This window comes from Macaca thibetana, chromosome 2, assembly GCF_024542745.1.
Source record: "Macaca thibetana thibetana isolate TM-01 chromosome 2, ASM2454274v1, whole genome shotgun sequence".
Classification (NCBI taxonomy): Eukaryota; Metazoa; Chordata; class Mammalia; order Primates; family Cercopithecidae; genus Macaca; species Macaca thibetana.
In genome coordinates this window covers 108129785-108147687 of record NC_065579.1, presented here as the reverse complement: position 1 = coordinate 108147687, position 17903 = coordinate 108129785, and the positions used below count along the sequence as shown (strand labels likewise).

The 17903-nt window shown below is 45.9% G+C and overlaps 2 protein-coding genes across 16 annotated transcripts in view; one reads left to right on the top strand and one right to left on the bottom strand.

Annotated features, from left to right (window-relative positions):
• TKT (transketolase) overlaps window positions 1-17903 on the top strand; it is a 643634-nt gene that overhangs the window by 138896 nt on the left and 486835 nt on the right. The gene's annotated exons all lie outside the window — the stretch shown is intronic.
• Window positions 1-17903, bottom strand: part of CACNA1D (calcium voltage-gated channel subunit alpha1 D) — a 329318-nt gene that overhangs the window by 78013 nt on the left and 233402 nt on the right. For 8 of the 15 annotated variants that reach the window (XM_050781052.1, XM_050781058.1, XM_050781047.1 and 5 more), the window contains exons 10-20: window positions 16985-17072; window positions 16657-16716; window positions 15609-15635; window positions 12908-13068; window positions 11723-11948; window positions 11384-11591; window positions 8371-8491; window positions 4586-4700; window positions 3995-4064; window positions 3102-3168; window positions 2225-2372 (exon numbers count right to left, since the gene is read on the bottom strand). In XM_050781052.1, the coding sequence (XP_050637009.1) occupies window positions 2225-2372; window positions 3102-3168; window positions 3995-4064; window positions 4586-4700; window positions 8371-8491; window positions 11384-11591; window positions 11723-11948; window positions 12908-13068; window positions 15609-15635; window positions 16657-16716; window positions 16985-17072 (1291 nt within the window). The remainder of the gene's footprint in view (window positions 1-2224; window positions 2373-3101; window positions 3169-3994; window positions 4065-4585; window positions 4701-8370; window positions 8492-11383; window positions 11592-11722; window positions 11949-12907; window positions 13069-15608; window positions 15636-16656; window positions 16717-16984; window positions 17073-17903) is intronic. The other 7 variants (XM_050781055.1, XM_050781057.1, XM_050781049.1 and 4 more) reach the window with 1 other exon arrangement.

Here is a 17903-nt window from a genome sequence, read left to right as displayed (position 1 = left end):
AGGGCAGCTGTCTGCTGTGCCCTCTCTCCGGCACACCTGAGCAACCTGTCTGTCAGCCCCACGAAGCCCACCAAAAGCAGCCCCCGTGGACCATGTGTGGTGTGTCAACTCTGTGCTGGGGGCGCCACACTGAGTCCTTGGAAGTGGGGCTTGTTGTCTTTCTCAAGATGGGGAAACTGAGGCTTAATCAGAGAATTCTAAAGTGACACTAGCAAGGCCAGGGGCAGAACTGATCCAGCTCTATATGACTGAAGTTTTTGCACTATGACAAGAAGCTCATCTGTTTATCTTCCCTGACGGAGAGAAGAAACTGAGGCCAGGTCTGCCCTCAACAGTTCACACAGAATGAGATGAATCCTGGGCTTGTCCTGCAGGTGCAAGTTCATACTATTTATAGGGGCCTGCAGTAACTGAGGCTTCAGGACATCTCTGGCCGTCTGCAGATTTTGTAATATATGTTACCATTATTTTTTTAAATTTTGGAGTGGACCCACAAGCAGTCCTCAGAAGGTGAAGGTTGCAGCATCATTTGCTAACATGCAAGGATCTCATGGCCCAGCATGAGAGTTCTCACCAAGTCCTGTGGTCTCATGAAGCAAAGGAGGGCAGCTCATGCCCGACACCTGGGCTCAAACGATGGCTCTCTGGGCCATCAGAACCTCGCTGCCGTCCCCAATGTGCCCTGCACCTGTTAGCAACTGGCTATCCTTACCCTCAATGTTTGACTTTAGAATTTAAACATATATACACACACACATATGTGTGTGTGTATATACATATATGCATATGTATATACATATTCGTGTATACATAAAACATGTATGTTTAAATTGTAAAGTATATGTATGTGTGTATACATATATATGTTTGTATATATTTAAATTCTAAAGTATATATGTGTGTGTATGTATACAAACCTATCTGTAGTCTGTAAGAGGCTTATAAGCCTACAGATAGGTTTTCCTTTGAAAATATTTTTCCACTTTCAAAACTGGAGTCAACCTTATGTGAAGGTGACCCCTCACTTTAAGTCCTGCCTTTTGGATCTATTTAATGCTGGGCGTATCCCCCAGAGGACCTGAAGGTGGTTAGCAGTTGAGTCTGGCGAAGAACTTCCAAGCTAGTGAGGGCAGGAGTGCTTTGCGGCTTTGGGTGAAAATAAGTCCATTCCCTTAACATATATATATATATATATATATATATATATATATGTGTGTGTGTGTGTGTGTGTATATATATATATGTATGTGTGTGTACACACACACACACACACACGGGGCTGTAGGTGTCAGCAATATCAGTTTAATAACCTTTCTTTTTTAAAGGACACCCAAATAGTGGTGAGCTGTAAAAGCTACCATCATATCTTCATCTCTCTGAGGATGCCAGCAGGCCTTGCTTCCCACCTGTGTCTCCCTACGGCCAAGGAATGATACAGAGTTGTTCTCTGACAGCCAGGAACTACTTCTGCAATTCTAGAAACCTTTCCAGGAGCCATTTATCTCCCCTAGCATTCCACTCAGTCCCAGATGATTTAAAACCTAGAAACTAGCTAGTAAATAAACGTCTTCCTCTTATAGTACTTGTGAGTCATTGCCCTGTTCCTTGTGAGCACCTTATCATTTTAACATGAGAAATGCTATTTTAAGTAGGCTATCATAGAGCTGAACTGAATACTTACAACCTATAAAATATCACTGTGCAATATGACTTTATGATGATAAAACTCAACTGGGAAAACTGATCAACGAAGTGGGGGATCTATGAGGATGAGGATGCTATGCAGACCTTGGTCACAAAAATTCTCATCCCACAAGGCATCCTAACAGAAGATCCACTCGTTAGGAAACATTGCCATGGCTGGCCGAAGCATGGAACACCAGAGCAGTGGGCTCCAATTGGAATATGCTGGGGTGGACAAGGCTTTCCCCGTTGCTGTCCCCACGCAGGGGTGAAGGCAGGGAGGAGAATCTAGAATGGAGCTCCTCCCAGGACCTGGTCACACCCTTGCGGGAAGGAGGCAGCTAGGAAGAGATGAGCTGAGAGCAAGAGCCACAGCGGAGGAGAGAGGGGTTGGAGGGGACTTGGGTGAGGGCGCCAGGGACACTCAGGTTCAGAAAGGGCTGTGAACCACTTCCCCTCACCCCCACCCGAGCCACCCTCAAGCAACCTGTAGGGTCACTGGCAAGAGGCAGCCGTGAGAGACTAGAAGGGGAGTATTTACGGGTTGGTCTTGCTAAGAATGAAGAAAGCGCTCCCTTCAGGGATGGGGGCAATTTTTTCCTTCATGTTCAACTCCGAGATCCTTCGAGGACGGGGTCCGGCAGGAACCTCAGGTTCATCCTCCTCCTCTTCCTCTTCCTCTTCCCCTACTTTAAATGAAATACTTTTTTTATAGGCATGAAATAAAGACTACATATGGGTTTGAATTATTCTTAATTTCACATGCAAATTTGGCTTAAACTTTAACAACATCTACCTGCTTACATGAATCGAAACCCTCCTGCTCCTTCAGAATGTGGACTGAGTGTGTGTTGCAGGGGTGAGGGTTGCTGAGAAGTGTCCCCATCTGGTGAGCGTGTTTAGTTTGTGGGAATGATGAGATTCCCACCAGGATAAGATCTGACCACAGATGAAAGGTGGCGGTGCTGGGATTCTCACTGCCAACCTCCCAGCATCTGGCTGTTTCCCCAGTAACCTCCTGGTTCACCCTGGCCTGAGAAACTGTGTGGGACTTTCAGTCTCAATCAGCAACTAGGCTCTCAACTCCACAGTCCCACCCATATCAGCCAATAAAGGTGCCAGTCAAATGTAAAAGTGTCAGGTGAGCACTAACACCGGTGGGTCTCCTGGACCAGTCTCCCAAAAGAAGTTGGAACTGCCCTGACCCCCCTGCACTTTCCCTCCCCATCACCTGGAATTTGGGTGACACATGCTGCCTGTGACCATGGGAAAAAGGGGAGCTAACTGGTTCCACGGCCTTGGTGGCCTCAGTGGCTCATGTACACGCTGCTGGGCTGGCTGGCCGCAGACTCAGCAGGTCACAGAGCAGTAGCAAAGCCACACAGCAAAGCCAGCGCCTCCGGCCTCTGCCACCATACCTGGCACATCGCAAGGTGGGTAGGGGTCCTTGTCTTCATCCTCTTCTCTATAGTCATCGATTGTAACCTAGGATGACAGAGACTTCTTAGGAGGAGGGGAGACTAACTAAAATGCACTCAGAGAGGAGAAGTCACCCTGGCCGTCCAGCATAGGGCATGGATTCCTCCCCAAAGTTGCGTCTGTATGTGGGTGTGCAGGGACAGACGGGTGTCCCCAGATGGTGATTCTGCTTCAGAGAGAAGTCCTAAGGGCAGGTGAGGAGAAGGCTGGTTAAGCCCTGACCCAGTCGTAGTTAGCCAGCATCATCCAGGGCTCTGTCCTTGCCCTGTGCCAGCGGTCACTCATACCATGTGATAACGCATCTCACACTCCTGTCTTCCTGCCAGACTGTGAGCCCCATGAAGGCAGGGACCTGTCTTCTTCATTCCTGAATCCCCAGTGTCTGACACATGATAGCCACTAGGTAAGCATCGATGAACAAAGAAAGAACAACACAACCAGGGCTGTCATAAATGGGATTAAGTTTGACAGTGTAGCCCTGAAGCCACCCGACCCTGGGATTACCTCAGGAAATAGACCTCTATTAAAAACGAAGCTGCTAATGTGATCCTGGTCAGATTGCACAATTCCAATAAAGAAACAAAAGTGGTCAACCTAGTCAAATCTTCATCATATTGGTTTTCTGGTGAAATATCAGTGAACACAGCTAACTGCCTAAATTCAACCAGAACCCCCTGGGAAGCCAGGGTCTATATGGTGTGCTATATTCTTCACACCAAAATATTACAAGAATGATACACAAGACACTCCCACAGTGTAAATGGTACATGTATGGAGATACCAACAGAATCACTTTGAAACAAAAAGGGGAGAAGTATCTTAGAACACATACCTTGTTGTCACTGTTGGCCATCTGGTTGACTTCTGGTTTGTTGTTCTTTTTATTTTCTAGGCTCTCTTTTCTAAAGAGAAGAGAAAAGAGCACAAGAAACCAAATAACCATGTTACTCTGTATAAAAATGCTAATCAGGATTCTGAATCAACAATGGTCCAATGAAGGACAGAATTTAATTAGAAACAACACTAACCACAAGAGCCTAGCACAATCCAAACTCAGAGCTTCCTGGTAATCTCAATGCGATGGATTCATTACACAGATCATCTTATTAAAATTCTCATCTGAGAGCTAATCAGCATTGAATGCATCGTTTATTTTATGACGCCAAAATTAACTGCAGTGATTCTTTAAGCATGGGGACATGTGACTCCCACTCTCAACTCCAAGGGATGAGAGCCAAGAGCCTGGCTTCTGCCCAAGATTCTATCCATTTTGGTCTGCAGTGCATGGTCAACCATGATCCACAAAGCAGGAACCTGGGGGGCTGCAGCTGCCGTGATGCGGGGGTGAGCCTGGCAGGCTGCACTTGTAGGAGGGCTCCCCACGCAGCCCCTAGACAAACACGTCAGGGGAAAATGGGGTTACCTGGCAATCTTTTTCCTCTCCTTTTCTTCTGCTTCTTCTTTCTGAGCAGTGTTCAAACTTTCAGCATCAGCCAAATTGTCTACAGCGATGGCCAAGAAGACATTCAGTAGAATATCTAGTTTGAACTTTTTAAGGGCTCAACACACTACTAAATGCAGCTACATGTGGCCAACAATGGCAACGTCACACCCCTCTGCATCCTGGGAGGCTGGTAGCAAGTGACTGTCCCAAGTGTTATACTCACACAGCAAAACTAGAGTACCAGAGCCCTGCTTTTCAAACAAAACGAAACAACAACAAAAATAAACATAAAAACCTGTAAAAGGACAGTCTATAGAAGTAAAATTAAGATTCACTAAAATCCATGAAAACCCACTAATTTCAACATTCCTCTGTGTGTGTGTGTCCAAACATCTATGTATCTATAGCTATGTTATACATTATATACAACAATCTATAATATAAACATGGTATAATTAAAAAGTAGTTTGTTTGTTTGTTTGTTTGTTTTTTTAACACATACTACAACTACAACATATATCTTCAGGGGAGTGCTTTCCAAAATAGACCACTTCAAAGGTTGCAAGTTATTCAAATGAGGATCCCCTTGCACAAGATAGTATGAGAATTTCTCCTTTGAAATAACCTTCAGAGTCTACAGATAACTCATTCATTCCTTCATTCCACAAACACTGACTGACTATAATGTGCCTGACTTACTGCCACCTGGTGCTAGACTATCGTGAATAGTCTCACTGCAGCTCGATCTTTGATCACTGTACCTGAACTTGATTTTTGCCCTCTCCAGTCCAGGACAAATTGCTTCCTGAGGCTCATTGCAGTTCCAGTTAAAAAACACAATAAAAGGTTAGGTGACTAAACAAATTATCATGTTTTTTCACTCTTACTGTAATTGTTTTATACATGACTTTCTTGAATGTTTGTTTGTTTGTTTGTTTGTTTGTTTGAGACGGAGTCTCACTCTGTCGCCCAGGCTGGAGTGCAGTGGCCGGATCTCAGCTCACTGCAAGCTCCACCTCCCGGGTTTACGCCATTCTCCTGCCTCAGCCTCCCGAGTAGCTGGGACTACAGGCGCCCGCCACCTCGCCCGGCTAGTTTTTTTGTATTTTTTAGTAGAGACGGGGTTTCACCGTGTTAGCTGGGATGGTCGAATGTTTTTGTTTTTAACAAGTATTCTGAACAAGACTCCTAAATCAGAAGATGCCTGTTTCTTACCCATTAGCAGTGAAGCATGTTTTTGAGAAGCACAGGGATGAGAGGGCAGTAAGTGAGAATGTCCCCTTCTGCGACAAATGCTTCTCTCTGCCTGATGCCCAGCCATCTGTAGGCAAAACCGCAGGAGCCCAGAGACCCCAAAACAGGAGCAGCACAGCACTGTCCCATACGTCCTGTGCAATCTGTTACCTTGGATGGGTTGTTGAACACGTAAACCAACGTAACCTAACAAGGAACAGATGATGAGATCTCTGTGAGGGAATAGCATGCCTGACTAATCTATTCAAGGCTTTAAAGAGGAGAGAAACATAAGTGAATTACATTAAGACTCAAAAAGCCTTTGACGTGCTGGCCTATTTTTTAACTGGAGCTGCAATGAGCCTCAGGAAGCAATTTGTCCTGGGCTGAAGATGGCCTGGTAACATGAGCGTTCCTCTGCTAGGCCTGGGGTAACGGTAACTCAGACAGGGGCTAGTGATGAGACCAGCTGCAGTGAGTATTCCCTCCATGGTCTCAGTGAAGAAACAATAATCTCTCTAGTCTTGCAACGACACTCAACTCCTTTGGGTAGTGGAAAGCAAATCCAGAGTGATGAGCCACAGTAAGATCTTACAAGCTTGTAACAAACAACTTCCCAGAGAAAAATCCATCATCTGCATTGAGAGGTATTACTCAGACCCTCCTAAAGAGTGGCACGCTCTGGAATTCATCCAAAAAGATCTATCAAGCACCTCTAATGTGCCAGGCACTGTCGTGGGTGCTGAGGGCACGGGAAGAAACACCGTACACTGGAATGTCTACTCTAGTTGGGGAAGACAGAGCATAAGCAGCTCCCTAAGCCCCTCTGATATAGTCACACGTGCTATAAAGAAAACAACATGCAACCATAGACAACCACCAGGGACTATTTCTCCGCAGATTTAAGTCCAGGAAGTTGTTGTGGCCTAAAGAGTCAACCATGAGGACAGCAGAAAAAGAAAAGAACGACCATTCATTTACCAAGGGCCAACTATGTGCAAGATCCTGTACTCTACTGAGATATGTGAATACAAAAAAGATTCCTGACTCAAGAAGTTTATCCATCTAGTTAGGGAGATGGAGGAATGCTCGCTCAAAATTCCAATAGACAGGCTGGGCACAGTGGCTCTGTAATCCCAGCACTTTGGGAGGCCAAGGCGGGTGGATCACCTGAGGTCAGGAGTTTCAGACTGGCCTGGTTAACATGGAGAAACCCCATCTCCATTAAAAAAACAAAAATTAGCTGGGCATGGTGGTGCACACATGTAATCCCATCTACTCAGGAGCCTGAGGCAGGAGAATCACTTGAACCCAGGAGGTAGAGGTTGCAGTGAGCTGAGATCACACCACTGCACTCCAGCCTGGGTGATAGAGTGAGACTCCTTCTAAAAAAATAATAAATAAATAAAAATCCAGTAGACAGAAGAACCTACAGGCAGTAAGAGATGTGGATAAAATCTGAGCGGGAGCTCAGAGGTAGAAGAAACTTCTCTGGGTGGGAGACAGGGCAGGAGTGGCTCTGGTGGAGGGGGCCTTAGAGCTGAGTCAAGGGACTAGAAGGATGTATATGTGTTACGATGGGGTTTTCATAAAATACCTTATAGCACAAAGCATTGTCCTTGTAGAAAAGCGGGCAGGTTTGCACTGAGGTTACCACACTGAAGAAAATTTATCAGTGAGCCAGACAAGATAAAGGAGGAAACACCTACAGAGATCTGGGCCCCCTCAGAAGAAGAATCCAGATTAGGACCTTTTAAAATGGAAGGGTGAAGACCCAGGTGTAGTATCTTGTGTGTATGTCGTTCATGCATCAAACATTCATTAAAGGCCTCTGTGTACCAGGTCTGGTGCTCGGCATGGAGGACCTGGAGATAAAACATCGAGAACCAAAGGCTGCAGGATCAGGAAGGGTCTGAATGAGGTAAATACAGATCCAAGGGCCAATTCCAGGTCTAGAATTAGAGAGTGCCTCTTGACAGGGAAAACGAGTAACGTAAGGCAGACAGAAGTTACGCAGCATGATTTAGCAGCTAGCCAATGGACACTTGATCCCCAAAGATGGACAGATCAGCAAAGTGAAATTAGCCCAGGGAGCATAGATCAGTACACGAAGATGGCTCCCATCAGTCACGAAGGGTCTTAGGAAGTGACAGATGGATGCCTAAGCTCCCAATAATTATAACATAAAGAACCACCTGGCCTTGTGCTCAGCCATCCCTCGGGACCTGTACAGGAGACATGATGCCAAACTGAGTGACCTCTGGGACCAGCACATGTGCTATCTCACGCTCCTTCCCTGGGCTTGCTTATCTTAGCCAGAATGCATCCCTCAAAGCCTCTCTGGAATTCTGCTTACAGGATGCTGTCCCCCAGCAGCATGGAAGAAAAGCAGATATTGAGCTAATAAGGTAAAGGCATTCACCTCCCTGCCACAACTACTACCACCACCATCACCACAGAAAAATCCAGAGGAAGAAAAACAAAACCAGATAACGACGGCAACAACAAAGCCTGGTCAGCTTGAAGGATACAGTTACCACAAATGAAGAGGATGATGAAGTAGATGCAGACGATCATTCCTGAAGAGGACGGGCCCCCGTAAGCCATGATGCCATCGTACATCACAGCGTTCCAGTCTTCGCCTGTCAGGATCTGAGAAGGCAAACGGGTATCAGCCAGCAGGTGGATCCACAAATGGCAGTCGCTCTCCAGAGCCCCTCGGTGGCTGCCTAGATCTGGTTTAAGCTGCCTTTCACAGTCCAGTTTGCACTGAACAAATCCATCTGTTATCCCATGGAATTTCTAAAACATTGTTTTTTAACTACACAAATAGATAAGTTAATTCTTGGAGTGAAAAAAAAAAAAACCTTATACTTAAGACTTATGTTTTGTTTGTCTGTTTGTTTTTGAGATGGAGTCTTGCTCTATCACCAGGATGGAGTGCAGTGACTTGATCTCGGCTCACTGCAACCTCCACCTCCCCGTTTCAAGTGACTCTCCTGCCGCAGCCTTTCAAGTAGCTGGGATCACAGGCGACCACCACCACACTTGGCTAATTTTTATATGTTTAGTAGAGACAGTGTTACACCATGTTGGCCAGGCTGGTCTCGAGCTCCTGACCTCAAGTGTTCTGCCCACCTTGGCCTCCCAAAGTGCTGGGATTACAGGTGTGAGCCACTGCACCCAGCCAAGACTCATGTGCTTTTTCATTACACCCCAGCGCAGTTTTGGTCCCTTCTCCAGAAAACATGCTCTTTCTGTGTCTCTCTGGAACCTTCGACTACGGATTTAAAAACGTTTACAAACAAAGAAAACAAGCACTAGGTGTCTTCTCTGAGTTTTCAGACATAAAGTGTTTCATGCTATGCAAAGTTTTCTGCAACTGGCTTGTTTTTTCATTCAACAACATACTCTGGAGACCCTCTGTGTCAGAAGGTGCACCTCGTTCTTTTAACGGCTACATAGCATTCCACATAGTCCATCAACTGTGGAAATGGATAATTATACCTATGAAATTACAGAAGCAGGAAATTCTAAATGTCTCATGTAAATTTACAAAACTACCTTAAGAGTAGATATCACCAATGACCTGAAATTTAATCTTCTCTGCTGATCGTACTCGATAATTCAATTCATGATGAAATAGAATCAGATGAACAAGAACAGTAATGAAAAAAAAAATGCTCTCTTCCAACGACAGACAGAGCTCCTTTATCTTCAATCTGAACTATATGTTTTTAAAATTTAAACTGTTATGGATCACAACCAAACAAAAATGGGCAAATGATTTGAAAAGATAAAGTAATTCACAGAAAAGGCACTACTGATGGCTCTGAGTCATATGAAAACATGTTCAACTTCACTCCTGATAAGAGGAGTATCTGTTACAAGTACAATGAAACGCCATTTTCACCTATCTGATGGGCATCCCAAAGCATGCTCTCCACTGAGGGGAGAGGCAGTGAGGCAATGGGCAGTGTGAAGAGAATGAGCTAATACAACCATAAGGAGAGCACTTGGGCAAGGGTTTCAACATTTAAAATGGACACACCCTCTAAAGCAGCAATTCCATTTCTGGGAGTTTGTCCCACAGATCTACAGCCAACACATGTGCCCTCTGACGCGTGTTCAGGATCACCTACCGGAGCCCTGTTTATGTGGGCCAAGACCGGACAGAACTAAATGCTTGTCAGCAAGGGACTGGTCACATGAACAATGGCACATCTGTACCACTGCATGGATACAGCATTTCGAAGGAGGGGCAGCCTTTTATGGACCAAGCAGGAAGGCTCTTGAGGACACTTGAAGAGATAAAAGCAAGATGCAAAACAGCACGTCGAGTGAGCTCCTGTCTGTGGAAAGTCACCTATAGGTAGCTTAACTGAGTTGTAGCTATCAGAAAATGTAGATCTAAGAATTCACAAGAAACTGTTTAATGGTGGTTGCTTCCTAGAAGAGGAAATTTGTGGCTGGCTGGGAGAATTATTATTCATTTGTAACATTAGAATTTTGTGCCATATGCATGCATTACCAAAAAAAAAAAAAAAAAACAACAGTTTCTCTGAAAGAAAAAATTTTTTAAAAAAGAATGGCTGATTAGCAGCCAAAATTTAAGTATAATTCAAACAACAAAACTATGGCTTACAGTAGATTATATATGTCTCAAAATGACCAGGTGGGAAAGAATTGTCCAGATCATTCCCTTTGGTCTCTGGATTTCTTCAGAAATGGGTAAGTGACTCATCCACGGCAGAGAGCTGGGCATGGAAAGGGCCACCACAGGACCCAGCTGTCTGCTGCCTTTCCTCTCTGGCAGGGCTCTGCAGCTCTCATCACACGGGAAAAGCAATGAGGACAGGTGGATCTTTTAAACTTATCCATCAGACCCTGTCCAAGGAGGAGGGTTCTGAGCACCTCAGCTTAGAATCAGGGGAGCGTGTGCTGCTGCTCTGAGCGGCAGAGCCATCGGTGCCTCTCTGCAACCACCGTTTCCTTCTCACCACTGCCTGCAGAGGCCTCACAGGACAGGCACCCTCAGAATCTGTGTGTCCTCACTGCGTACCAGGAGGAGGACAGAAGGGCCAATGGCTGTCACAGTTCCTACCACTCTGATTCCTCCAACTACACACCAAAGCATAGAGGCATGAGAATTCGCTTCTTGTGTAAATCTATTATAACTAGGATTATAAACCGGCCTGCCAACAAAAAGTAGCAAAGAAAAAAAGAATTTTAGAGTCTATTTCAAAGAAACCTCACAAAATCAATCAAAAAGTTTTCTGAGAAGAGCTTGAGTGTGAAAAACAATTTTTAAAATTATTTTATAATGTAGCTAGAAGTTTTTAAAAAATTACATCACATAACATAGATAGCTGGAGGATGATGCAGAACAAATAACTTAAATGACACAAAATTTACCAGGCTATCATTAGGGCAGATATGAAAAAAATGGAGTCCTTTTGTCTTCCTGAGTGTGAGCAGACAAGAAGGCAGAGGAGTTTTAGCTGCTGCTCACAAAGCTTTTCGGGGAATGGAGGGAGGACTCACCTGGAACACTGTGAGAAGTGCTTGAGGGAAATTGTCAAAGGTGCTCCGCTTGGTTTGCGTTTCATCAAAATTAAACTTGCCGCCAAACAGCTGCATCCCAAGCAAGGAAAAGATGATAATGAAGAGAAAAAGCAGAAGCAACAGCGAAGCGATGGACTTCATGGAGTTTAACAAGGATGCCACTAAGTTGCTCAGAGAAGTCCAGTGCCTATAAGTCAAGATGAGGGTGTGAGCTCAGAACACCCATGCGGGACAGAGCAGAACATCACCTGCCCGGGGATGTGATGGTCGCCGCCTCTTGTTCGTAAAACATTTGCAGTGGGACCCACATTTCCTTACCTGGTCACTTTGAAGATTCTTAAGAGGCGCACACACCGAAACACAGAGATCCCCAGGGGAGACATGATTTCCAGTTCCACCAAGATCGTCTCAGTGATTCCACCACACACCACGAAGCAATCAAACCGGTTGAAAAGAGAGACGAAATATGCTTGGAGGCCCAAGCTGTACATTTTTACCAGCATCTCGCAGGTGAACAGAGCCAAGAGGACTTTGTTGGCAATATCTGGAAAGACAAAGGGGCACCTATCTTCAGGGTCTCCCGTAAGACACTCAGATGGCTCCTGACCCTCACACCTCCCTCCCTAACAGACCCCACAGGAAATAAGCCAATACCTTGTCTCTCTCCTCACTACCTCACCCAGGACAGAAACGTGGCCTTTGCGTGGACAGTCTGTCCACCAGGCTTTGGTCCTGCTTCTGCTACTAGCTAGGTATGTGACTCCGGAGAAGTTACTGGATTTCTCCAGGTCTCAGTGTCACTGATGACAAAATGGGAAGGGGCAGCTCATCACATAATCCTTGACACCTTCCAGCCCTAAAAGCCTACGATTCTGCATTGACACCATCAGGTTATACATATTTTTTCATTCAATCACACAAAAAAGACCTGTCTGAATTTGTTTATGGCATGACGATATCAGAAGCAGTCACCTATCAATGTCATTTCCAACAGCTGAAAATACCACCAAGCAGGCTGGAGAGGTGGAGGGAAACAGGTTTGACTGGATGAAAGGAAGGACTTTTCAAAGGCTCAAAACTGTCAAACCCAGAATGGGCTGTCTCTGGGGATGAGTGTCCCACACTCCACTGCTGGAGCATTCAAAGCAGGGGAACCAAAACCATCTGCCACAAGTACTACAGGGGAAAATGAAGCTTCCCCGATGAGCACAGGGCGAAGGGGTTATGAGGTCCCTTCCAGCTCCGAGAATCCTCGGTCCTAGGTTGGCTCAGGGTTAGGACAATTAGATGCTCAGCATTAAGCGGCTCCAAGGTGCTTCACTACGCGGCACAGACGGCACCCTCGCTCCGGTAGTTGCTGTGTCTGGATGGTTCTACCAAGTTTGTCCTCACTAGAAACGTTCTGATACTTCATCGTGCAGTGATCAGATAAGACCAAATGGCAGTTGGACAGCCACAGAAATCTCTAGTTCAGAACAAAAAAGGAACGGCCTCTGCTTGTACCTTGAATCTGTGTCAACCAATCCGGTTGATTGTAGTGCTCGGAGGAAATGGTTAAGGTGTTCAGAAACACCAGGACGATAACCAGCCAGTAAAACGTGACAGACTTCACGGCGGCCCTACATCTTCTGCGATTGAATCGGTTCCAGCGACGCCAGCGTCGGCTGAAAGACAAGCAAACATTACTCCCTAGATGACAGATACAGCATCTGAGTAGCCAATAAATAGGATTGAGAGATAATTTGGCTTTCACTCTGGAGGTCCAGATTGGGGTGGGAGTGCAGGAAGTAAAGATGAGCACAAATGGCACAGAAATGAACAGACCTCATAATAAAAAGTATGTTGGTCTTAAAATGCGACTTTTAAAAGTATTACATTGACTTGATCACGCTATCAGTTTCCTTCCTTATGGCTTACAGATAACTCCAGAATCTGTCATATGCAGCCCTTAAGTGGGTTAGAAAATCTAAATATTCATAGATTCATGTGCAGATGCAAAACTATACTTGCACACATATGCAGTTCCTATATCCACCATATGGGATGTGGATCTGCTCATGCCATCAGTGCAGAGAGCCACTTCGCTTATTATACACATCTCTTGCAGCATCTCAATCACCATACAGAATTTACCAGGCAGCAAAGTGCTACAAAGCTAGTTTTTTTTTTTTTTTTTTTTTTAAAGGGCATCTTTTCAATCCTTTCTTAAATCTCTGAGGTTCCTCCAGAGCCTGGAGAGTTGTCAAAGCTGAGTAGGACATGAATTTTCATACTGAGTCATCAGGTGCCCTTTCTAACTAGTGATGCTCAAAATATACCTTTAGGAGAAAAGCCAATATTGAATCGTGTTTTCATAAAAATAAAATGAGCTGAGCCAAACAGACAAGTAGCATGTCCTCCACCCACCTTCAGTTCCTGTTTGTGATCAGAGAAAATATTTTCTCCCTTAGCTTATCTCCTCCTAGAAAACCTTCCCTGCCACAAGGGGATGGTTTGGTAAAGTGTGCCGTGAGCTGCAGCTCAGCGACCCAGATGCCATGAAAGGGCCGGCCAGTTGGTGAAATCAGTCCTCTCCAGGCTGTGCTGCCTCACTAACGACAATGGGGTACTTCCTCTGGGGGTCTGAGTCAAGAGGAATCTCCAGGCTACCCAAGCTGCCCCGGCTGACTCAGCTGTGTTGCTAGGCAAAAAGAAAATCTGTAACCCAGGAAGTGAGCAGAGAAACAGTTGTGCTAACTCTTTACCAAAACCTGGATCAAGCAAGGTGCATTTTATTATTGCTCTTGCCGTGCAGTTTCCAATGGAAAGAGCAACTTCTAACATGTTGGCCAGCGTGGAAAAACTCTACTAAGGACTCTAAAGACTGTCCCACTCACAGCTGGGTTTCTCCTGGGACGCAAAACTCGGCAGACACAAACTAGTACTCTATCACACTGGTGAACCACAGCGTGCCTACCCATTTACATGTGATGGACCTTTGGGTTATTTCCAGCTTGGGGTAAGTATGAATAAAACTGGTATAAACATTCATGTTACAACTTTGTATGTGCATATATCTTCATTTCTCTTATACAAACACCTTAGAAGCAGGATGTCTAGGCCAAATATAAACACAGTAAATATATGTTTAAACTTTATGAGGAACTACCAAACTATTTTTTTAACGGCTGTGTCATTTGACACGTCCACCAACATTGTATGAAAGTTCCCACCAATCAGCATTCTTGTCAGAACCTGGCATTGTCAGATATTTAAATCTGATTCACTCTAATAGGCGTGTAGTGGTATCCAACTGTGATTTGAATGTGCATTTTTGTAACAACTGATGGTCATTTCATGTGCTTATTTGCCATCCACATCTCTTCTCTGGTGAAATGACTATTAAAAATTTGCCCATTTTTTATTGGGTTTTTCTATTATTGACACTCTTCTTTATGTATTAATCTTTATACATATGGGATACCAGTCCTTTATCAAATATTCTTTGCAAATATTTTTCTCCAAGTCTGAAGTTTACCTTTGTATTTTCTTTTGAAGAACAGAAGTTTAATTTTGACAAAGACCAATTTATCTGTTTGTTTTCTGTTACAGAGGGTATACTGGGTGTTGTATCTTAAGAAACCTTTGCCTAACTCAAGGTCACAAAGACTTTCTCCTACGTTTTCTTTCTGGAATGTTCATGATTTTATATTTTATATTTAGGTCCTTGTCTATTTTAAGTTAGTGTTTATATATAGTAGGAAAATGTTTTTGTTGAAAAATAACACTCAGACAGAAAAGTACACAAATCATAGGTACATGGCTCAACGAGTTTTACCAACCGAACACGTAACCTGCATGCACATCAAGAAATGCTAGTACCGTGGGAGACTTCTTGAACTCCCTTTCTATGGAAAGCTTTTGAGCAGAAAAGTGACAAGCAGCAGCTCTCTTAGGGAAATGACTCAGAGAATAAGGAGGATTAACGGGGAGGCAAAAATCGTTACTGGGTCTTGTTGGTTTGTTTTGAGGGAGATTTTTGGCACCAATTACACTGCCCCCTAAGGCAGGCTCATAGGATTCAACTGACTGACTACAATTCGGTATCAACGTTATAACCCATAGAGGAAAACTCAAGTCCCGAGCAATTCTACATAAAATTCAGAAGCGAGAACATACAAAGGCAACACACAGGCTGACGAAGAAACAGAAAGAAGATACTGACCTGAGTTTGGATTTTGAGATGGCTTGACTGAAAGAAAGACAAAAAGTGTTAAGATTCTGGTTCCGAGGGCTTGAGCACACACTCCCCATCATTTTAGCTGAGATATCATAAAAGCCATGCATACAGCCTGGACTTAGCACCCCTGGTTACCACAGCAGGCCAGCGGGGGCAAGGCCAGAGCAGAAATCGGGGTGCTGCCAGGGCCAGAGAAGCAGACCGAGCATCCTCGAGGCCCAGGTCAGGGAAGACTCAGCCAGATTCCCTGCGGGCCCTGGCAGCAGGCAGCGATGCAGGGGCCAAAATGAAGGCAGCAGAGTCTCTCCTGCCACTCATCTCGACAGCAGCATTTGCTGCTACTACCGCAGAAGGAGCACTGCACTAGGAGTCCCAGCGCTGCCATTCTCCCACTGGGGGAGTATGGGAAAGCAGCATGTCTTCTTGGGCCTCAGCGTTCTCATCCGTAAAATGGGGATGACAAACCCATTCTCTGTCTGCTTCATGATGTCTCAGAGAGAGCAGAGCAAGAGAATGGAGGCAAAATCACTTCACAAAGGGTTGCATATTCTGCCCATAACACATCATTTTTATGAAACTCTGCCAAGAGTAAGATTGAGTTCTCTTAAAAATGATACCTGCACTTTACAGAGATAAGACCTGAAGGATACCAGCAAGCAGCAAACAAAACCAAACTGCACAGGGCTCCCCCACAGCAGGCAGCGCCCAGCACATTCTCCACTGCTGGTTCCCCCAGCCACCCCCCGCCCCGCCAGCTGCCGCAGCCCAAATCATCTAGAAAAAGCCAGTGAGTGTTAATGCAATGGTGCCTTCCATCAGGAGCAAAGGCTGGTGCAGGGCTCCAGGGAAAAAGTGCCAGGCACCGAGAAGGCAGGGCCTCGCCATCCAACCGCCAGGCCTGAGGTTAGGAAGGTCCCACGAGCAAAGGAAAACTTCAATACGTAGCACATTCTAGTCAGCAACTCTGCCACAGAAGCTCTTCTTCAAAAGCACAAATGCCAAACCCAGGCTGGAAGCAGAATCAGGCCTTTACCCCCACCGCCGACACCCAGAGGGCCCCGCCTTGGCCGCGCCTCTCCGTCTCCACCAGCACCTAATGGACACAGCAGGTGGCCGGGTTAACCACCACACTCTTCACGGGCTCTACTTACAGGAAGAGGCATGTGAAATGCCGGGAGGGGGTGTGCAGAAGGGATAGCCCTGGCACAGGAGGAAGTGTGGCAAGGGGTACGAGAAGCCTTCCCGCCCGCCACACCCAAGGCGATGGCCCGGGGCTCTGCTGTAGCCTGGGCCATCTTCCTCACCACCTGCTTCTCTGAGACAATAGGAAGCGAAGGAGGGCGAGTGCTCCCCACACTCACCAGAGACTTCCACAGCAGCCTCGGGTCTCGCCTTCGCCGCTGACGTTCTCTGTGTTCACAGACTCAGTCTCACTGGTGGGCATGCTAGCTGTGGGGAGAAGAAGGGCTTCAGAGAGCATGCGGGGCACGCTGCATGCCTGGGAGCAGGCCAGGTGGGAGCCTCTGCCACCAGGCAGACCTCTGGAACCCAGGAGGAGGGCGACGAGGGCCCTCAGAGGCTCAGCTGGGCTAAGGGAGTGCCAGGGAGCCAGGCCTCTCCACCGCAGGTGAGCCTCTGTGCCCATGGCCTGTAGGGAAAGCACAGAGTCCCCCTACAGGAGGACATTCTATCCACATAGACATTTCCAAGAAAGGAAGCCAAGGGATCAAAGTGAATCCTGTGGCTGGGTATAGCACCACTTTATACTCCTCATCTCTGGGATCACACTGAGAAGCCACCAAAATGTACTTTACAGGTACATCTTTGCTTGCCCCAAAAGGTGCATGTAGGTACCATGCACAACATTTTTTAGAGTTAACAACTCTATTTTTTTTTTTGCTGTTTTACCTGATGCTGAAGTTGTGCTGAGCTTGTGAAGCCAATACGCAGAAAGTTCTTACCCAGTAAGCTGGCCCTAGAGCGCCAAGAAACTAGAGCGTTACGGGTGAGAGAAGAAGGTTTTTATCAACCAGTGAGCAGAGGGCAAGGTTGACTCTGGTTCCAATGCGACTGGGGTCTCTGGGCCCGTCCCACTTCTCCATGGCAGGATCCTGAGCGGAAGTGGAGGAAATGGGGAAACACGCCCACTAGAGTGTGGAGGTCCAGGGGCCACCCAGGGCCACCATCTGGTGCATGAGCATCTTTTCTCATCCACTTGATTCAACCCCATAAACATCATGAACACAGGCTGGAGCCCAGGCAGTGGAGGAGGGTGGGGGC